The following is a 22,900-nucleotide window of genomic DNA, read 5'->3' as shown; positions in this document are numbered from 1 at the left end:
TTACCCAAGGGTGCAGGCTCTCCCCCTCCTGCTTCCACAGCCCCTGCCCTCTCTCACATGCACACAGGAGCTCACCCAGTGAACGTGTAGACCTCCAAAGCGAACTTCTGCAGCAGGCTGGTCTTGGTGGAATTTGACAGGATGAGGACCACGTTCATGTGGCCTGGCCTCAGGCGTACCAAGTTACTGGTGTATGTTACATCTGTGAGCTCGGTCACCTCCACAAAGCCTTTTTTAGGAATCTTGCTGTGGAGAAAAACTGAGGAATTAACATCTTGTAGGATAAGGGAATGCCACGACTTTTAAAAGGAACAAGTGGAAGAAAATGATACGTTCTAACCAGACTAGATATGTTATTTACTAGTCTCGAGCCTGGCGCATGGGCAGGGCGGGACTGACCCCCGTCTGGTTATCCCGGGACCGTAAGGAGCCTTGCCGGGGCCGCCATGCAGTTGGTGCAGAAGCGGCTTTAGGACAGGATGAAGGCGGTCAACACAGTTATGGTGACGCACCGTTCTCTGCTTCTGGCTCATCTAGCATCTCCCTGACATGCTTCTTTGCTTGCTTCCCGCCTTCATGATTAAATCTGGGATTGAGAAACTCAGGGTACTGAGGAGAAGATAACTAGTCCTGCGTCTGAACGCCTAGGCAGTCTCAGTCAGCGCTCGTCAGCTGCGACTCTTGCCTAAATCCACATCTCTCACAAGGGGGGGAGCCAGGGCTCTGAGCTGTACTAGCCCCTCGGACGCTGCTTATCAGACCCCGCGGCGCGCGGGGCTGCTGCTGAGGGCGAGGTGCTGGTGTTTGGTTAGGGCGACCTGCTGGGCTCCTTGGTGAAGCTTGGCTCTGTCCTCCCGGTCTTCTCGTGGGCTTCCTCTTTGTCTGGAGGGCTTGACTCTCGCTCCTCATTTGAGTCACTGAAGTAAGAAAAAGGACTTTTCCAGAAGGTTTGTACGGTCCGGGGCTCACCCTTCAGACACGGCACTGAGCAGACACGGAGGCTCTTACCTGAAAGCCTGGATGATGACGGTGCCGAAGAGGATGAAGAGAGCAGAGAAGACCAGGGACAGAAGGGGCATCATTTCCCGCCTACAATGAAGTTCACAAGCTCTGGTCAGCTCTATGTGGGCTGCTGTGACGTGCCAATGAATGGTTGTAGGTTTCTCCTCTCTGGCTTAAGAGAAAAACCCTAAACAGCCCCAAACCGAAAAGCTTTCACATCAACAAACACCTTTTTTTTTTTTTTGGCTGCGCCGTGCAGCTTGTGGGATCTTAGTTACCCAATCAGGGATCGAACCCGTAACCCCTGCATTGGGAGTGCAGAGTCTTAACCACTGGACCGCCAGGGAAGTCTGACACTTTCTAATCTCATACAAACAGAGGTTTTTTTGGGTGGTGGTGGTGAAAGCAGAGGTTTTTCCCTCACTGTTCTAATGCACAGATCACTTATTCAAAACGCTTTTGTGTCTCAGGCTTGGTGACTAAATTCTGCAGAAGGAAACAATAAGATGGGTAACAAACGATTTAAGTTGTAAACATGGAGGAACATTCTAATGTCAAGGGTAGTATCAGGTGACTAAAAAGGTCTGTGGAATTATTTCCTTTATTTTGATTGATTTATTTATTTTTTTCTGGCCAGAATAATTCAGATGTGGCCCAGAGGGAGGAGAAGGGAGGCAACGTTGACTTCTCAAGATCTCCACTAGGTGTTCTGAAATTTTATTCACCCACAAACACCCATCAAAGGCCTGATGTTTTTCAGGAGCTGGGTTGGCGGCCAGGAAGCACGAACATGAGTGGGACATGGTCTGTCCTCAGGAGCTCATGGTCTCATTGGGGTGGGAATGGTATAGCCCTCCCTTCTCCAATTAATTCACTGATTCATTTGTGCATCTATTCACTGGACTCCATGTGTGTCAGGCCCTGTGCTGGACACCAGAGGTGCTCTGATGAAGAGGATGGTCCCAGGCTCTGCTAGCTGGAGGGGCAGCCAGGGGTGATCCTTTCTTTCCCCACCAGTGGGAAAGGGTCAATCAGCAAATATAAAAAAAAGGGAAGTCACTGAAAGAAAGAAAAAGGGGAACAGTTGTTGAAAATATGTAAACACTCTTCCACCTGCCTATGGAGTCCACACTGAAATCAAAGAAGAGTGGACTCTTCGCAAAAAAAAAAAGCGGTCCTGGTAGTTAACAGAGAGAAAGAAATTCAAACTTGGCAATACTCCTACCAGTTGCTGTGAAATATGACGTCCCAAGAGTCTGAGATGTAGTCAGAAGCAGAATAGAGCCACCGAAGGAGAAAAATCTGTTGAGGGAGAAAATGGGTGACGGTCAGGCCTGAACCCCTGAGCCCCGGAGGGAGAAGACCCCTGCCTCCAACATGGCACTGTTGCTCTGGGGGCTCAGGAGCCCTGCCCAGTGCCCGCTCTCCTGGCTATGTGCTTACAGGGGCAAGTTCATCGGTCAAGTCGGGGAGCACAGCTTCCGAGGACAGAAGAGCTGGGTCTTTCCGCAGTTGGTCAAGATAACCCAAAAGGATGAATTTATCGCTCTCACTCCCGGTCCAGGGATCCTCCAGGGTTTTATACACCACCCTCCCTGCTGTGTTGCGCCTTTCTAAGATAGACACCTGGGAGAAAAAGAGAGCAAAAACCATGAGAATTCTCAAAAGAATGCGAAGTTACTGTTGCTTGGGTTTTTTCCAGGGAGGATGGAAAAAACGGGTCTAGCGAAGCTCAAACACAGGTATGGATGAGTATACAATATCTGCAAGAGACTGACATTTTTCTAACAAAAGAAATTAGTTTTGTGGTGACTTTCCAGAGCTTTTGCTAAAGTTAAAGCTCCTTCTTCTCAATAGACTTTGTTCTATAACTTCTGACTTAATGCCATAAAGAAGGAAACCTTTGTTTTTTTGAGAGATTTTTTTCCATAATTACCAAGATGATGAAAAAGACAGAGAAGAATTTCATGCTTCTGCAGAGAGTGATGATGAAGGAGGGGAAAGGAAGGTGAAATCAGTTAGGATGAAGTAAAAGAGGCAGAAGCACAGAAGGGAGACATTTAGAAAGCCTATTACTGGTAGCCTAAGGAAGATTCTACAAACTAGGTACTGTAAGACTAGACCTGCCAAGGGGAGAGACTGGTGAAAGGGGCTGATGCTCTTTAATCTTTACCCAGAGGGAAGATGCTTTCTGTGAAGGTCCAAGGCTGAAAATCTAGGAGGTGAAATCAGCATGGTTAAAGACTAGTTTAGGAGTGCTTTCAAAACAGGCTTTGGACAGCACAGCGAACTATACTCAATATCCTGTGATAAACCGTAATGGAAGAGAATATAAAAAAGAATGTATATATAACTGAATCAATCTGCTGTACAGCGGAAATTAACACAACATTGTAAATCAACTATACTTTAATTAAAAAAAAAAAAGTCAAATGGCTTCCAAGCACTCGGAAAACATAAGGCAAAACAAAACGGAACAAACAGGCTTCAGAGATTCCTGGACTTCCTGGAATCTATACTGAAAACTCCTGAGGAAGGAGGACACAGAACTAAGCGTCACGTGCTTGTGAAGAGCTCGAGACCAGGACAGCATCCGCGACTCACCGCTGATTTTCCTTGAAAGGCGTCGCTGTCTGGCAGTAAGGTGTTGGCAAACTCCTGCTGCCGATTGCTGTAGACGTGCACGAACCTCACTGTGTCCTGCGTGTTTGCCAGAGCAAAGGACAGGAAAGCCTCGAAGGGTTTACTCAGCTTGGTAGCCTCCGCGGTCAGTAGAACCACACAGTACCTGCATGTCAACAAAAGAGAAGACTTTAATCCCTGAGGCCACGGCTAGAACCTGAATGGCAAGTGAAGGTGAAAGAGAGGAGACGCTCATTTACAAAGTGAACGAGCATGTTTTAGGAATGAAAGCTTCATGGGGGAACCTCTAATGAGAGAAAATGTCCAAGGCATTAAGGACCCGCTTCTTTCTAGACTGGTGATGCTCTCCCCAAACCAAACTTCACGACATTTAGAGGTGCCTTTGAAGGCAATGGTCACTGAACCCTTGATGCAGAAGGGCCTTGCAGAAGGCACCTGTTCTAGTTCTCCCACCGTAGGCAGGGCTGGTTGAGCCTATCTGAGGCCAGGGCCACTGGGCCTCATTCTGAAGGGCTTCCTTTGTAGTGGTGCCAAGGGAAAGTTCATCTAGTCATTCATTCATGCATTCATTCTCTCAAATACTACTGAGCACTCAATAGATGCCAGGTAAGACAGACAATGCTCTTGCCCTCATGGAGCTGATATTCCAGTGTGGAAGGCAGATAACAAATAGATAGATGGACAGATCGTGACAAGTAGTGACAAGGGTCATGAGAAAAAAAAGAAGTGAAGGGGAGAGAGTCAAGGGTGGGCTGGGAGTCACGATCCATCAGGCTGGCTGCGCAGAGGTGTAAGGAGATGCCATAAGAGGAAGTGGGGTCTGAGCACTCCAGGCAGAGAGCACCGCAAGTGCAAAGACCCTGAGACTGGGGCACTCGAGCCAATTCACAGTGCTAGGAGGATCGCTGGCTGACATGAACTGACTGAGGGTGGGAGAGTGGAGCGGAGGCAGAGGAGGTTAGGAGGCTAACGCGGTGGCCTCGACGAGAGGTGACAGTGACCTGGCGAGGGTGGCGGTGCTAACGAAGGGGAGGAGTGCGTGGACTGGGGATACTTTCTGAAGGCGGTATAAATAACAATCCTTAAAGCCCAGGATCACCTGCCTTACGGTTAATTAAAGTCTTTCTTCTCTTAGTCTATAAAGGAAACTGAAAAGCCTGGAAACACAGGGAAGTTTTCCTATTTTAAACAATATTTTAGTTGTATTTTCACATAACGTGATCAAAATGTTTTCCTTTCATATCCAGACAGCCTTCACTCATACCCAGACAGCTTTCACAGATGAAACAGCCCTAAATTTAAAGGCACTGATTCATTAATCTGAAAGAGGTATAATAAGTATTTTCCCTGTATTTCCAGACTTTAGACACTCTGTATGAATAAGTATGCCTCAGCCTTACTATTCCCATTTAATTATTTTACCATTTCCTCAGTACTCTCACTTCTCTACTGTTTAGTCATTAACCTGGCTCCTCTCCAAGACCCCCAGAGGCTCACCCTGTGTGGAATACTCTGGTAGGAACAGTAACTCTCTTCTACTCCATGCTGCTCTACAGTGACCCAGGCTCTCCTTGACACCCGGCAAAATCTACTCATCCTTCAGGGCTCAGCTAAAGTGTTACCTCTTAGGGGGATCTTCTCTGGCACACCCGATAATTTGGTCCTAAGGTGCCCTGGACTGTTATACCCCTCACTGTCATAGTTGTTCATCAATATCTGTTACATGAAGAATAAATTCTGATTGTCTCAGGGTCGACGTTTAACTGCCTTGTAGTAAAACGCAACATGCCCCTCTGCTGCACTGATGAGCAGGGGCAAAGCCTTCAGTCCTTACTTCCTCTGTCGGTGAGACCGTTTCACGGGGCAGAGTTCATGGAACAGCTTCTGGCTGGTGAGCCTGGCTGCCAACAGATACTTGTTTTGGGTGATAAAGTCATCAATGACCTGTTTCTTCATACCTCGGGCCTGGAGAAAAACCAAGAGACAGTGGATTCCGATTCAGTTTTCTCACTGAAAATGGGCTTTACTTACAGCTTAATAAACATGTAGCTGAGGGAATTCCCTGGCGGTCCAGTGGTTAAGACTCCGTGTTCCCAATGTGGGGGGCACAGGTTCGATCTCTGGTCAGGGAACTGAGATCCCGCATGCCGTGCAGCGCGGCCAAAAAAAAAAAAACCAAAAAAAACAAGTGCCTGATCCTGGCTAAAGTAATAAAACCACTTACGTCAGACTCATTTGAGCAGATAAACATGTGGTGATCGTTTTAAAAAACGCAGGGCTGGGACTTCCCTGGTGGTGCAGTGGTTAAGAATCCGTCTGCCAATGCAAGGGACCAGGTTCTAGCTCTGGTCCGGGAAGATCCCACATGCCGCAGAGCAACTAAGCCCGTGCGTCACAACTACTGAGCATGCACTCTAGAGCCCATGAGCCACAACTACTGACCCTGCGTGCCACAACTACTGAAGCCCACGTGCTTAGAGCCCATGCTCTGCAACAAGAGAAGCCACTGCAATGAGAAGTCCGCGCACCGCAACGAAGAGTAGGCCCCTCTCGCCACAACTACAGAAAGCCTGCAGGCGGCAACAAAGATCCAACGCAGACAAAAAAAAAGAAAAGAAAAAAAAAAGCAGGGCTGAGAGCAATGACGTAGCTATCTCAGGTCAAAGGAAAAATCAAGTGCTCTTTTCACTGGACAACTTTTATATACTGTTGTACGGTAGCAGATTTAAAAAGTCAATAATTTGGAATTTTTAGGCAAATTTACTTCAAGATTTATAGGAAACTGAACAATTGAAAATAAACTCCCTGGGACTTCCTGGCAGTCTGATGGTTAAGACTCTGTGCTTCCACTGCAGGGGGCACGGGTTCAATCCCTGGGGAACCAAGGTCCCGCATGCCTTGCTGCATGTGGCCAAAAAAACAAAAAGAAAGAAACAAAACCCCCCACAAAACTCCAAAGTAACAATGTTACTGAGTATAAAAGGCGGACAACAAAACTGTAATATGACCACTTTGTTATTACTGACTTTCATATATTTCAAAGGACTGAAATTTTATATATAGTAGCTTCTCTGACCACAATTAAACAAGAAATCAATATAAGATAGAAACCAGAAAATCCCTTTTTGTTTAGAAATTAAGAAACTCTGAATAACTTATTGACCTAAGAAGAAAGCATATCAGATATAAGAAAATATTTTGAATTTGAAGTGATTAATGAAAATACTATTTATCAAAACTTTGGGACTCAGATAAAGTATCAGTAGTACTTGGAGAGTAATGTTAAAATGAATATAAAAGAAAAGAAATTAATGAACTAGACATCCATATCAAGAAGTTACAGCAAAAATACAACCGTAGTGGGCTTCCCTGGTGGCGCAGTGGTTGAGAGTCCACCTGCCGGTGCAGGGGATGTGGGTTCGTGCCCCGGTCCGGGAAGATCCCACATGCTGCGGAGCGGCTGGGCCCGTGAGCCATGGCCGCTGAGGCTGCGCGTCCGGAGCCTGTGCTCCGCAACGGGAGGGGCCACGGCAGTGGGAGGCCAGCGTACCGCAAAAACAAACAAACAAACAAAAACAAACCGTAGAGAAAAGGAAATAGTAAAGATGAATATAGAAATCAATAAAACAAAATAAATATATAAGAAGAAGAATTAACAAAAACAAAATTGGTTCTTTGGAAGAGCTAATAAAATTGACAAACCTCTGGTAAAACCAATCATGAAAATAAGAGAGAAGGCACAAATAACCATTATCAAGGATGACGAGGGACTTCCCTGGTGGTCCAGTGGCTAAGGCTCTGCGCTCCCAATGCAGGGGGACCCAGTTTGATCCCTGGTCAGGGAACTAGATCCCACATGCCACAACTAAGAGCTTGCATGCCGCTACTAAAGATCCTGCATGCCACAAGGAAGATCCTGCACGTGGCAACGAAGATCCCAAGTGCCGCAACTAAGACCGGGCGCAGCCAAATAAATAAATATTAAAAAAAGAAAAAAAGGGACCTGCTTGCTGGCACAGTGGATAAGACTCCATGCTCCCAATGAGGGTTCGATCCCTAGTCAGGGAACTAGATCCCACATGCGTGCCGAAACTAAGAGTTCACATGCCACAACTAAGGAGCCTGAGTGCTGCAACTAAGAAGCTGGGGAGCCACAACTAAGGAGCTCTGGAGCTGCAACTAAGGAGCCTGCTGCAACTAAGACCTGGAGCAACCAAAAAAATAAATATTAAAAAAAAAAAGGATGACGAGGAGGAATCACTCCCTATGTTGTAGAAACTAAAAATATATACATATACATACACATATATATATACACATATACATTTAAATTTGAAAATTTAGATGAAACAGAAAAATTTCTAGAAAAATAAAACAACATCTGAAAAAGAGAAGAGTTAACTAGTTCTATAACCATTAAAGAAGATGAGTCAGTAGTCAAAAATCTCTCCTTGAACACAAACTCAGGCTGAGATGGCTTTACGTAGGTGGTTTTGACCCAATTTTCAAGGAGGACAATCTAATCTTATACAAAGTCTTCCCGAGAAGAGAAAAAGGGAGAACACACCCCATCTCGTTTCATGATTCAAATCCTCACATGGGCATCTTGAGAAAGAGAAGTTAGAAGTCAATCTCATTTCTGAACATAAATGTGAAAGTCCTAAACAAAATGTTAGCAAACTGAATACAGCAATATACTGAAAGCAAAATATAAATAATGATCCTGTTGGATTTATCTCATGAATGCAAGTTAGGTTTAACACTAGAAAATGATTAATATGATTTAGCACATTACAGAACATGAAAGAAGAAAACTCTGGATAATCATAATGGATGTGTAAAAAGTATCTGATAAAAATCAACACCATTCATATCAGAAAAATTAAATTGGTCTAGTGTTGGCAAGGATATGGAGCAATGGAACACTCACACGTGGTTGGTGGAAATGTACTTAGGAAAACACATTAGCTAGTAAAGTCAAAGATATATATATATATTTAATCATTAAAAAAAATAAAGCCATATATGTTAACATAAATAACTTTTTTTAAACATTAAAAAAAATAATTTCCAAAACCAAAAAATGTTTAGTGAGAAGATTAACACTGCTTTACATTTTTACAAATCTTTTTAATGTCTGGTTTCATAGGAGAGATAGGTGGATTCTCATATCTGCTTCTATATACAATCGGGGGTCACATATTGTTTTGGTTGAAAACCCAGCCTCACACAGATATATGGTTAGAAAAGGGAGGTTTATTTTAATAGCTTTTCAGATAACTGTGGATATCCTTCTTTGCCACTACACCGAAACTGGACAAATGGTAGTTTCTTAAAAGTTAGTTGCTATGTGGATTCAATGAACTTTTTTTGTTTTTTTTTGGCTGCACTGCATGGGGGATCTTAGTTCCCCAACCAGGGATCGAACCTGTGCCCCTGAAGTGGAAGCGCAGAGTCCTAACCACTGGACCGCGGGGGAATTCCCATCCATGAACTTCTAGTACTCTGTTAAATTAAAATTCACTGATCAAAAATAAAGAAGGTAAAATTCACTGATCGCCGTGCACTTAGAATGGATCTTTTGCTCATGCATGGTCATTCGAAAAATACTGGTTCACTGATCTCCCAGACGCTGACAAATTTTCTTATTCATATGAAAAAATGCATCACATCGATGAACCAATCTCGTAAGCAAGTTTGAGAAGCTATCAAGGTCACGATGGCTGATACAAATTTTTCAAAATTAAAATTTCCTTGGAAGCCTGGATTCTATCGTCAGCAACAGATGCTGTGAGTTGTTTCCCTTAAAGTGCCAGGCTCACTTCATTCATTTTAAAGAAAATGTCTGCCCTAAATCTGAGTAACCATAGTTGTCCGTCAATTATTCTTTCAAGTAAAAAATGATGTTCCATCAAAAAAAAAAAAAAAAAAAAAAAAAAAAAAAAAAAAAGAAAAGTTGCCAGTTCAAAACTCCTGAGTTAGGCAACCACACAGACATTTGTCCCCAGGACACCCTCTCAACTTGGCCTGCAGCAGAGTTTTCTGCACACTTCCTATTTTGTCACAGAGAACATTAAAGATACCAGAAAGACGTGGACTTGAGTGTCAATTTACCTATTAATAAAATTCATACTTCTTACTGCTTCATCAAGGCTATTCAGTGAAATGGGAGTTGACCCTCTGTGTTGTTACGGTGAGTGCTTAGGCGTGAAGAACACAAGGCCACCGGCAGCCTGGTGCCCGGGCCTTGGTGTGTGCACTTGGTGGTTATGCACTGGAAAGTTTACCCACCATTGCTTTTGCACCATCGGTGCAAGCGTCAACACAGAGAAAAGACAAATTATGTCTTAGTGGTTCCTGTGAAGACAGCTTTGATCTCACAGTCTCTCTTAAAGGGTCTTTTGGACCCCCGCCCCCCGCCCCCAGGGGTCTGTGAACCACATTTTTAAAACTGCCGTCCTGTAGAAACTTGTGATTGGGTACACCGGGATACATGGGATGTCCACAGCATCACTGGTCCTAAAGCCCCGAAATGTCCATCAACAGAAGAATGAATAAACCCATTATCATGTGGCCATAGCCACTGTACAGCAGATGAAAACAAGTTAACTAGAGCTAAGAGAAACCACTAGTGCTACTAGTGTTTGCTAAGCCCCTTGCCATTGGGAGGACTCAGTTTATGTTAAGAATGCAGTTTTACATTCATAAAGAGCAAACTGGTAAAGCATCCATTGCACCAGCAATTTTGTTAATGTATCTGATTAACGATTTTCCCCAGGGAATAAATAAATAACAATTCCCAAGAGTACAAGCTATCACTAAAAAGCAATTTAGGAAATCTTACAGATTCATCTTGGATTGAGATGACCTTCTTTCCTCTCTTCCACAACTGGCATTTGTTTGCTTCCTGACCCTCTCTTGGCTCCTTCTTAGTCGCCATCAGGCATCCCTTCTTTTTTTTTTTTTTTTTTTTTTTTTTTTGCGGTCCGCGGGCCTCTCACTGTTGCAGCCTCTCCCGCTACGGAGCACAGGCTCCGGACGCGCAGGCTCAGCGGCCATGGCTCACGGGCCCAGACGCCCCGTGGCATGTGGGATCTTCCCGGACTGGGGCACGAATCCGTGCCCCCTGCATCGGCAGGCGGACTCTCAACCCCTGCGCCATCAGGGAAGCCCTCCCCTCTTTTTATTTGCTGGTGATTGTCCAGAGTTTTGTCCTTGGCTGCCTTCTCTCCTTACTTTACATACGATGCCTGCGAGATCTCCCCACACTAAAGATTTCACCCTCTAACCAGTCACTGACGATTCACAAATCTCTATTCCAGCCCCTCCGCCCTTCCTTGGATCTAGAGCCCTGCCTGATGGGCATCTCCCCTTGGGTTTCCTGAAGGCAGTTCTAATTCTTATGTCCACAACTGAACTCATTACCTTCTTCTTAAACCTGCTCTCCCTTCCTTACTATCCACTTTCCCCATCTGGTTCTGTCACACACAACACCCTAGTCCCATAGTCTCAGGACCCCTTCTACATCCACAGGGCACCCGGAGGAACCCTCCATCTTAGTGAGACACCTACTACAGTGGACGGTCTTTTTCCTCTCCTGACTGTGAGTCAAAGGAGGACGAAGACTAAACTGGATGTCGGAGCTGTTCTGTATTTAGTGTTCAGCAGGCAGGCAGTGAATGTACTGAATAAAGGATTTTAGAGAATTTCTCCTTCTTCTCGTTCTAGCCTCCTATAAGAGAAAGTATCAAAGGGTTCTTGACCATTTAAAAAAAAATAACATTAAAAATATTAAAAAATACATGTCCATTATAGGGATTTTTGAAAACCTAAATATTGAAATAATACCTAATTCCGCCATCAAAAGATAACCATTAATGTTTTGATGTATTTATTTCTAGTTTTTTCCTGTGTGTACACATGCACACATGCACTCACTTTACAAAATTGAGGTCAGTGAATAAACTGCATATACAATTCTGCATCCTGCTTTCTCTGTAACATCATGTTAGGAAAATTATACCCATCATTAAGTATTCTCGAGTTGCCATTTTAAATGGCTATATAATAGTCTCTGGGATGTACCAATAATTATCCTGCCGTTGGATGTTTATATTTCCACCTCATTTTTGGTATTATGAATGATACTTAACATCTCTGTATGTACTTCTTTGCCTGAGTTCCTATTCCTTTAGGATAGAGCCCTAAAAGGTAATCTCACCTCCCTCAGGTCTTTCCTCGTGTCACCTTAATGAGGCCCTTCCTGGCTGCTCCACCTTAAAAATGTGAACCCTCTCCCATAATACCCTCTTCCCTGTTTTATTTTTCTCCTTGGCACGTATCACTATATAAATACCACGACAGAGTATGTTATGCTGATTGTCTGTCGTCCCCACTAGAACACAGGATGGGGAATTCTGTCAGTCTTGTCCAGGGCTGCACCCTCAGCACAGAAAGCGGTGTTTGGCACACAGCAGGTACTCAGGAGTGCTCTTCTGCTAGGCAGTTGATGTTTTATCACCCAATCGCTTTTCGGAAAACTTTTGAGGCTTCTTCCAGCAAGGCAAGAAAGACAAGCCCCTGTTTCTCTGTAGTCTCAACTCTACTGAGGATTTTTCCTTCAAAAATCTTTAACAATTTGATGAGAGAAGAAAATGTTTATTTTGCTTTTCTCTGATTATTAGTGAGATTTATTTTTTTAAAGGTGTTTATTAGTCACTTGAATCTCTTCTCAGGATTTTGTTCACTTCGTTTTGGGGGGGAGTTTTAAACATTTTTTTAAAAATTGAGGTAAAATTCACATAACATGAAATTAACCATTTTAGTGTACAATTCAGTGGCATTTAGTACATTCAGCGTTGTGCAGCCCTCATCTCTATCTGGTTCCAAAACATTTTCATCACCCTAAAACTCTGTACTCATTAAGTGGTCATTCTGTACTCATTAAGTGGTCATTCTCAAGAAGTTTTCGGTTGATTTCCTTGATTAGAAGAAGCTCATTAGAAATTAAAGATAATGATCCCTTTTATATTGGTTGTAATTACTTCCCTTATTGTTTAATCAAAAATTCTTAAGCATTTATATAAAAATTTAAAACTTATAATCAAGTTATTAAGATTTTCCAACAAGATTTTCCCCAATGTTTTCAGCCCTTCCCTATCTTAAGATCAGATAAATATTCAGCGTATGTTCTTTAACTTAGTTTATGGGTTTTTTTCTTTTTTTCCAGTGATGTTATTTAGTTAATTAATTAATTAATTAATTTTTTGGCTGTGCAGCGAGGCATGTGGGATCTTAGTTCCTGACCAGGGATCAAATCCGCACCCCTGCAGTGGAAGTGCGGAGTCTTAACCACTGGACCGTCAGGGAAGTCCCTAAAGGAAGAGATTAAAACTAGTTTCTTCTCCTCTCCTGCTGTGCTCGATTTTGCTGTTTATTTATATGACATCTTGAGATAAAATGGGAGGGCCATCTTGAAACAAGGTGACACTCACATACCTGGATAACATCTGCAGGCTTGTGTATGTGTTCTTTAAAGATCAGGATGGTGGGGGTATAGACGTTGACGTTGTATTGCCTCGTCATCTCTTCCGCCCCTCTCAAACCGACGTACACGTATCCAAATGACAAATAATCTTTATACGCGAAAGCAGTCAACTGTTAGGGCATAACAGAGAGGAAGAAATGAAATTGATAGCACAGCATCTAAATTAAGTGTGACTTGTTCTCATCAGTGGGTGGAGATGAACGCTAGCTTATACAGCCCCACTCAGGCTGCTACACCCTCGTTCCCTGGTAGGAATGCTATGGTGCTCCATGAACAAAAACTGTACCAACAAAGCTAAACAACAACTAATTCTTTTTTTCAGACAGAGCAAGATATTCATCTTACTGAGATCTGTACTGGGTGGGAGGTTTGAGGAGTTAACTGTACCCTAATTAGGTAAGATGGCAGTGACCGTGCCAACGGTTTAGCGCTTTCCTCTCCCATCTCATGTCACAGTGATAACCAGAGGTGTGCTAGACAGAAGTATAGTATATATTCAGAGGGCAGGTTCGGAATCAGACAGGCTACAAGGGAATCGATATTCAACATGGGAGACCTTGGGCAGGTTACACAACCACTCTAAGCTTCAGTAAAAGTAGGGATAATAATCTGTATCACTGGGTTCTTCTGAAGATTAAATGCTATTATGTGTGTGGAAAGTACTAGCACAGTAATAGCATCAGTAGGTCCTCAATGTATGGTGGTTAAAGCAAATTTCTGGTCTTCAAGCATTTCTCTTGGGATGAGCTATTACCCACAAAAAAGAAAATCACCAAAATAAGAGAAAACATTACCCAGCACCTAAAGTACCTTGTAGAGCAGTGGTACAACGGGCATTTGGTCAAACAGAAGGACATGCGGTTTATTCTCTTGCTGCCAGCCAGAGAGGAATCTGACATAATTTTTACTTGTAACCTTAAATTGAATAAAGGATGTTAGTTTCAACATTTAATTCTTAACAACTGCATTATAATCCAGTCAGGAGATAATTAAACAAAATCAAATATGTGCAAAAGATTGTTTTGTAAAAAATAAAAAATGCAGACAACTAATTTTTTGCCTTTATGTGACTAAAATTAAAAGAACAGAGATATTGATTTCATATTTTCATGTGATCCAACCCTTACAGAATGAAATCATAATCTTTTCTGAAACAATTACTGACCATACTATAAAAAAAATGAGCTTTCAAAGTTGGTTTTTGCTCAATTATAGACTGCACTTGTTAATCTATTAGAAGATAATGCAACAACTGCTCTTTTAAAACGGCTTGAATAAAAATAAGTGGGCCCACCCCACCTATACATTACATAAGTTCATTCACTGCCATCTGAATTGCTACTTTTGTGTTTCCCTGTTTATGCCTTAAAATAATCCCAAGAAAACAAATTAAAAACTTGAATAAATTAAATTTCTATCTAGAAAATGTTCATAGTAGTTCAAAAAAGTTTATCTTTCCACTTTGCTTCCAGAATGATCTATATAAAACTGCAATCTCATCATTTCACCCCACTGCTCAGCCCCTTTCAATGGCTCCATCACCTGCAGGCCAAGTCCAAGTTCCTTAAAGGAGACCCTCACAGTGAGATTCCCATTAACCCCTTTAATCCTGTCTTCTCCCACTCACTAATGACTACTTCATACAAAGCAGGCTACCTCTGTATGCCTGGAACTCATTCCCTTCTCTCTCCTCACCTGGCAAACTCAGTACAGGGGTCATTTCTGCCAGGAAGCCTTTCTCAAATCTCTAGGATGGGCTCTCTACATATAGGATGGAAACAATCACCTACTAGACTGCGAGCTCCTTGGAAAGTGTCCTCAGCACTTATCATAATGTCTGACATACAACAGGCATTTTAAAAAGGTTTGAGGACCTGTCAGGACCTATCATCATTTTAGGAGGCTACAATGCTCTCTGACAATTTCAAGGTAACTCCAACAAATATTTCTTCTGTGGGTAATGATCCTGGTGGGACAGGCTGTGTAGAAATAGGATGGAAGTATCTGTATGTTCACTCTCCTTGGTATTATTAAAAGAATGAATCATTTTCATTTAAAGCAACATAAGAATCTTCTTCTAGTTCCTGTGATCTCTAACCTCAGATACTGAGGGAAAAATGCTTCTTAAATATAAAAATCATAGTTTATAGTTTGTGGGAATTTCTGTGCCTGGTTTCTCTAGCTCAATCTTTTGTTTGTGAAGTTTATTCACACTGTTGCATCGCTATATGTTTTGAAAGTTCCAAAAATAATATCTGATTTCATGGAATCTGGTGTTTTCAATAGATATGATCATTAAATATATAACCAAATATAACTTAATTTGAATACTCTCATAAGAAAAGTATCTTTAAACGAACACATGCATGAGTTGGAAAGACCTCCTTCATCCCATGTTGTGATCTAATTTTTTGTTGAGAAAAGAAGAGGCACTCTCATTTTAGGCTCAGATTCCTATGACAGTGTAAGTCTTCCCAGCGGTTTTGACAAGGATGATTCTTTCAGTCTCTCTACTTCATCTGTTTCAATTTTCAGTCTCTGGCAGACTTCATTTAAATGATTTAGTTAGAGTAATTAATTAATTAATATGTGTCTTGCCCTGCCCCAAATGAAACTCAGATCTGAGGATGACCACAGGTAGAGTTCAGGGCAGCCAGCAGTCCCAGGAGCCTCTTAAACTACTTCTCAGCCAGGTACTTACTTTCTCCACCAAGTTCCCTGGAAGAAGACTCTCGACAAACTGTCGCAGGTTCTCACGGACAACTGCATTATGGAAGAAGGAGATTTTCCCATTTATGATTCCTAGGATAGCTGGTGTGCTGTGTGCTCCCAGGTGATGGGCCAGGCGTCTCTCGTAGCCAGCGTGGACCACGCCGATTCCTACGCCTGAAAAATATGGAAGACCTCCGTGAAGACTTTTTATGCCCTCATGGCAGGTGAAGAAATGCTGCTAAGTAATTTTCTGGTGTGAAAATGAAATCCCGACTTAGTAGGAGGGGATATCTTTCCTGATAGACTGTCTAGCATTCTATCACTGCCGGAATGCTAAATTGGTTCAGTTTTTCTGCATAGCCATCTAGCAATGTTTAAGAAGGGCCACAAATCTTTCTATCTTTCAGTCCGTTGTTTCTAATTTTGGGAGTAGATCATGAAGAAATACTTCAAAAGAAAAGAACAATCTGTCCACAGTGTTCCTATTCATAAAGAACACCACCTGTAAGCAATTCAAGGGATCATCAACTCTGCAATGGTTGAAAAAACCTAGAATCTAACGATGGGCTAGAATCATAATCTTCTCACCTTTCAGAGCATGTCTCCCTTTTACATAAACTATTTTATAGAGATTTTGTACAGATTCTCAGAAAGAGAAAGAGATTAGGTTAAAATTACTTGGTCATATCCCACATAACTATTGTTAACATTTTGGTATCTATCTGTGCCTTTTCTTACGCAAATATGTGTGTGTGTGTATGTATACACACAGGTATAAATAAAATAAAATGGGATCATCTGACACTTATTTCACTTAGTATTTGAATAACTTTTCTTGTCTTTCATTCAACCACTGTATTTGGAGGGCTAGCTCCTCTGCTAAACATTGGAGATACAGTAAATGTTAATAGGCAGTAAATATGCTTTTTCTCTTGGGTGTCTAACAGACCTCTAAGTATGAAGTTTTCAAAAACAAACTCCTGATCTCCTCCTCAAACCTGTTCTACCCTGGCTTTCACCATTTCCATTGACGGCGGCTCCCTCCTTCCCGTTACTCAGGACGAAAGTCTTAAGAGTGATCTTTGACCCCTCTCGTCTCTCACACCCCCCATCCGATCCATCAGCAAGTCCTGTTGGTCCTGTCTTCAAAATACAGCAGGAATCCGACTGTTTTTCTCCACTTCCATTGTACCCCGTCTCTTATGCATCTTCATCTCTCTCCCCTGAGTTGCTGCAATAACCTCCTCAATGGTGTCGTGTTTCTCCTTGTCCCCCTACTGTCTGTCCTCAACACGGTAGCCAGACTGTTCCTTCTAAAACATAAATAACGGATCATGTCGCTCCTCTGCCCAAATCTGGCAAAGCCTCCCCATTTCAACTCAGAATAAAACCGCAATCTTCACAAAGGCCGACAAGACCTCTGGGATTTGGCCCCTGGCCCCCTTCCTCTCCCATTCCTCAGGCTCACTTGCTCTAGCCCCCAGCATCCCTGTTCTTTAAACACACTGGCACGTTCCTTCCTGCCTTTGGGCCTCGGTGCTGGCTGGTGCACCTCCTGACATCTGTGTAGCTGGCTCCTTCACCAACCGCAGGTCCTTCTCAATGAGGACGACCCGACTCCTGTATTTAAAACTGCCCTCCCCACACTCAGGATCCCCTTCAAGTCCCTCACTTTCCCTTTTCCATAGCACTTACCATCTTCTAACACACCGCCCAAGTTCCTCATTCTGTGGATTTTTTTATTGTCTGTCTTCCCCTGTTAGAATGTAAGCCGTTTGAAGGCAGGGGTCTTTGTTTAGTTCTCTGATGTACTCCAAGCACCAGAACAGAGCTTGGCACACAGTAGGAGCTCATCACTGAAACTGGACCATCAATCTATTTAACCCATTCTTTATTGCTGCACATTGAAATGGCTTCTGGCTTTCACTATCATAAGGCATGTTTCGATAGACATCCTTGTACATCTCTGTACACACATCTTTGTGTACTTGTGTGATAACTTCTTAATTGAAAAATCCCCCAAATGGAATTGCTGAGTAAACGGCAGCGACTGCAAACTTAATACTTTAAAATTGCTGAGTAGGCTAAACAAATCTATCTGCTCGCCACCTGACTGTGAGTATCTCAAGGGCAGGAAGGGAGGCACCTCAGACATCACATAGTCCACTCCCCTCATTTTACAGATAAAGAGACTCGGAGAGGTGAACTGACTTATCCCAGTTTGCAGAGGTGATAAGATTGCAGAAGAAGAATCCCAACTTGATGTTCTAGAGTCAAGTCTAGTACACTATTCTATCACTAGAGGTATTAAAAATAACCACTGAACAATGTCAGTAAATGAAAGTGCACCTAAGATTGTGTGAGCAGGAGAAAGAACGAGAACATAGCAGGCACATACCTGAGAGACCCAGTCTCATGTAAAGCGAGAAGAGACGTCACCTAGCAAGGTCAAGTGGCCACACAGCAAAGGTCCAAGGGGGGAATCAACGTGTCTTGAGCCCTTTCTAAGACAGGCAGCATGCCTACAGCTTTATATCCGTTATCACTTTTCACATCCACAAACCCCGAGTGGTTAAGTATTGTCATCTTCATGGATGAGGAAGCTGGTGCCTGGAGAGGCTGAGCCAACCTAGCCGGCATCCCAGTTAGAGTGCAGTAGGACCAAAATTTGAACCCAGGCCCAGCCGACTGCAAAGCCTGGCTCCTTTCTGTCTCCAGCACCCTCTTCCACCCTCGGCTCTGAACGCTGGAGGGATCAATTTCTTAGAGACGGACCCACCATCAATGACTACATAGGCCAGAAGCCACCGTATTTAACTGATCCTGGGGAATATGCCTTCCCAGTAACTGCATCATTCAGCGGTGCCCTCTACCAGACTTTGGGACTAGAATCAGTAATTAGAATGGTGGCTGGTGGGCCCAGAATCAGGACAAGGGATGCAGGAGTCTTGGGAGAGCAAAGGAAACTGAAGAGATCTTTTGCGCTTGCTGTTCCCCCCCACTCTTCCCTCAGATATTCCGGAAGCTCGTTCTCTCGCCCCTATGGGCCACCTGCTCAGTGAGCCCTTCCTCATCTGCCTGATTTAAAACTGAAGCCTCTCACCCCGGCACTCCCTAGCACCCGGCCTTTTTTATCACACTCTACCACCATCTGGGGGGCTGTATATTTTGTTTGTTTGTCTCTCTTCACTAGAATATAGAAGCTCTATGAATGTAGGGGTTTGGGGCTATTTTGTTTACTGCTGTATCCTTAATATCTAGAATAGTTCCTGGCACTCAGTTTTTTAAAAACAAGTAAATGAATAAAGTATTCAAAGTCAGATCCAGATTCAAATTCCAGCTCTGCTACCCATTAGCTGTGCAACCTTAGGCAAGTCATTTAACCTCTCTGAGCCTCAGTTTCCTTATTTGTAAAATGGAGATAAATTGTTGTGAGGACTAAATGACATAATATAAAAATGAGCCTAGCCCAGAGCCTGGAATATAGTGGGTGCCTAATTAATTACAACTCTTATTATTAAGTATTATTTCATCCAGACCGTGTGAAGTCTGATCTAGAGACTTGTCTCTTATGTGAGTGGAATTTTAACCTCCATGAGTCTCTCTCCCTTCCTTGTGTGGAGTGGGATAAACAATGTTACACTCCCACTCTTTATGTCATCCTCCCCCCACCTTTCCTATGCTCCCATCAATATAGCTTTTTTCTAGTTAAAACAGAATACAAGTGATTGGTTTCATTTATTTTACTTAAAATTACCATTGAGTCCTTGGAATTACCTACATCACCTTCATCAAACATAAGCATTTCTCAGTCCATAAAAGGCTATTCCTTGGATCATTTCTACAAAGGACTTCGATTCTTAATATTATACCGATTTCTAAACTCTGAAGGAATGTTACTTCTTTCCTATAGACTATCACACGAATTAGAATAGCATAAAGAATGATACATATTTGGTGTTTAAATTTGTGGTATTCTTCCTCTTGAAAAGATACTTAAGATTATAATAAGAATACCGAAATTCCTTAAAGTCCAGACCTAACTAATCCCTTCCTCTCCCTCCATCCAAGCTGGGAAGGAAGAGTCAGAAAAGTCGACAGCACTGTTTTCTCCCTAAGACTCAGGCTGGGAAGTGACCACTATGACTGGTGGTGACTTAGGGTCTCTGAGTTACAGTGGACAACACAATTTCTATCGTCTCCTCCTCTGCCTTGAAACTCTCTACACTCCAAAGTGCCAGGTTCATAAAGCGAGTTCAGCAAGTACAGTTCTCCTATGCTTATCCTGATTCAGCATAACCTGGCTGGATAACAAGGACACACCAGAATCCACACGAACTTGAGTAGCAAATTTAAAAGAAAGGCAAAGTGTGTTACCGTTTTCAGAAACATTTGATTTTTCTACGGATCAATGTTTCGGGCTAATTTGCAGATCCCGGGGAATTAAAAATACAAATACCTTCTCCTCTTTTTGAGTTTGTAAGAGGGTGTTCTTTCTGTAAAGTACTAAAGATCTCTCTTTTGAGGTGTCAAATTATATTTGCTTTCATTATGCAATCCTAAACGTGTATCACGTCTTTTAGGGAAATTCTTTCATTTTCCCCTCTGTCGCATACACATATTCATCTTTCTTTCAACTTTTCCATATGCCTTAAGGGATGGTACAGAGCCAACTCAAAGAACATGGCACTGTCAAATCTGGCTAAATACAAACCTGTTAATAAACAAACTACTAAGGTGCAAAATGATGTGAAACAACACAAAATCAAGAACACAGAGCTTCAGGAGGAAAAAAAAATAACTAGTATCTAGGCAGACCGTTTTCCTACACAGTATGAAGTTGTTATACACTTAGCTATTTTTAGGAATAATTCCTTGAAAGAGAGGAATTATTCTTTCTTTTAAAATAAGAAGTCATGGTGGATAAACACTACATGATCATCCAAATTGGGTTTCCCTAAAATGATATCTGATTTCAAGACACGCAACCTCCTTGACGCCCTGGTAACTGTCTGCAGCTCCCAGCGAGCACTGAGTGTGCTGTGATGATTCAGGTGTGTCTCTTAGTTGAGTTTCCTGGGTGCGAGGACCAGGTTTTACTTATTTCTGAGCAGTGCATCACAGTGGTTAAGACTGAACTCTGGCGTTAGACTTCTGGGTCCATATCCCAACACTGCTGCTTATCAACAGTGTGACCTCAGTTGTTCCTTAACCTTCCTGGGCCTCAGTTTCCTCAACTGTAAAATAGGGATAATAATAGTCTCTCCCTCGTTGGGTTACTTTGGGGATAAAGACAATCCATACAAAGCATTTAGCACAATGAAAAATAAGTAAAATGCTAAAAAAAAGAGTTATAATATTTACTTTAGTGTTTAATATGGTACTTGGTCCATTAAGAAAAAAGTTCTTTTTTTTTTTGGCCATGCCACGCAGCTTGCGGGATCTTAGTTCCCGGACCAGAGATTGAACCCAGGCCATGGGAGTGAAAGCACTGAGTCCTAACCACTGGACTGCCAGGGAACTCCCAAGAAAAAAGTTTTAAATAAGAACATGCAATGAATTCCTTACCATCTTCTACTTATTCCTGTAGTACTATATTATTCTGTACTTGCGAATGTGAGGTTGGTGTGAATTTTCCGGGTACCTATTTTCTCTTCAATTAACAGTAAGCTCCTCAAGGTCAGGGGCAGTGCTGACTATTTCTGGACCCTCCTCCACTGCATGGTTGTCTATAAATGCTGGATGCTTTTGCACACTAGTTATTACCAAACTGCATGACCGTAGATTCCATCTAAATAGCTACAACATTTCTCCTCTGGGTGCAACTGTTCCATTTCCTTCATTTACTGCAATTCAGCATTTTATGTTATTCTGAGATAATGTCCAGGCTTCCCCAGACCACCCAGCTAATCTTTAAGATTGTTCGCTCTTTCTGTCAACTCAGAATAGAAACATTTTCTGCAGTAACTGTCTTAAAGGATAATGCTGCCTTGCTCGGACAGGGAGCGGCCATGGATACTGGCCATGGATACATGGATATCTCATCTCAATGTCATCTAACATTCCAAGTGGAACCTGACTGTCAGGAATCTTCAACAAATCCGAATGTTCCAAAGAGGAAAACCAAACTAATTTAATACATTTAGTCAAAACCTGCTTTCGAGGAGACTTGGGGGGTGAGGTGGGGGAACAGACTAAATTCCTATAAACATTGCTTCTATGGATCTAAATCCATCTTCTTCCATCCTTGTCATTTTGAGTCCTGACTTATTAGGATTATACAGCACAGCAACCCCAAAGGATGGCAAGACCTTCAATCATCACAGATTTAAGGACCCTGAAAGGAAGCAGGGCATCATGTTCTCCACGTGGATTATAGAGCCAGACTCCCTGGGTTTGAATCTCAGCTCTGCCGAATACCAACTGTGGGACCTTGGACAAGGTACCAATATGAGCCAAGTCTCTATAAAAGCAGGATGACAACAGCAGCTGCCTCAAGGAGTTGTTTGAGTTGATACTCACATTAGTGCTTGGCATACGGTAACCTGTCAATAAATATGCTATTATTATTATGCTTATGTTATTATTGTCATGTCATTGCACTTGGTATGTCCAAACCACAGTCATTATTTAGAATCACTTCTCCCCAATTCAACTCTTCTCTGTATTTCCTGCCCATCCAGTTGCTCAAGTCAGAATGCAGAGTCAACCTTGACTCCCTCTCTTTTCCTCATTTCTCACATTTAAATGGTCCTCAGGTGCCAGGTCCCTTCGTGATCCTACCCCTGAAATATCGGACACTTGGCCCCTCTCTGCTCCTACTGCCCAAGCTCAGGCCAATGGTTGCTGTCTTGCCAGGACTGGTAACCTCCCTGCCTCTATTCTCACCTTCTTTAATTTGTCCTTCACGCAGCTTGAACAGTTAGCTTTCTAAAGCACAGACCTGATTAGATCACTCTTGGCTTTACTACGTACTATACAATAAAGTCCAGCTTC

General features: G+C 42.7%; 1 protein-coding gene across 1 annotated transcript in view; it reads right to left on the bottom strand.

The window, feature by feature from the left end:
• Positions 1-22,900, bottom strand: part of DNAJC16 (DnaJ heat shock protein family (Hsp40) member C16) — a 37,523-nt gene that overhangs the window by 4,015 nt on the left and 10,608 nt on the right. The window contains exons 5-14 of the mRNA XM_067721274.1: positions 15,894-16,078; positions 14,003-14,107; positions 13,144-13,302; positions 5,480-5,610; positions 3,607-3,790; positions 2,446-2,628; positions 2,228-2,304; positions 1,009-1,089; positions 819-917; positions 76-246 (exon numbers count right to left, since the gene is read on the bottom strand). Coding sequence (XP_067577375.1) covers positions 76-246; positions 819-917; positions 1,009-1,089; positions 2,228-2,304; positions 2,446-2,628; positions 3,607-3,790; positions 5,480-5,610; positions 13,144-13,302; positions 14,003-14,107; positions 15,894-16,078 — 1,375 coding nt within the window. The remainder of the gene's footprint in view (positions 1-75; positions 247-818; positions 918-1,008; positions 1,090-2,227; positions 2,305-2,445; positions 2,629-3,606; positions 3,791-5,479; positions 5,611-13,143; positions 13,303-14,002; positions 14,108-15,893; positions 16,079-22,900) is intronic.

The sequence above is a fragment of the Pseudorca crassidens genome, chromosome 2 (genome assembly GCF_039906515.1).
Source record: "Pseudorca crassidens isolate mPseCra1 chromosome 2, mPseCra1.hap1, whole genome shotgun sequence".
Classification (NCBI taxonomy): Eukaryota; Metazoa; Chordata; class Mammalia; order Artiodactyla; family Delphinidae; genus Pseudorca; species Pseudorca crassidens.
The sequence above is the reverse complement of the archived record's forward strand: the minus strand, read 5'-3'. Positions and strand labels throughout refer to the sequence as shown.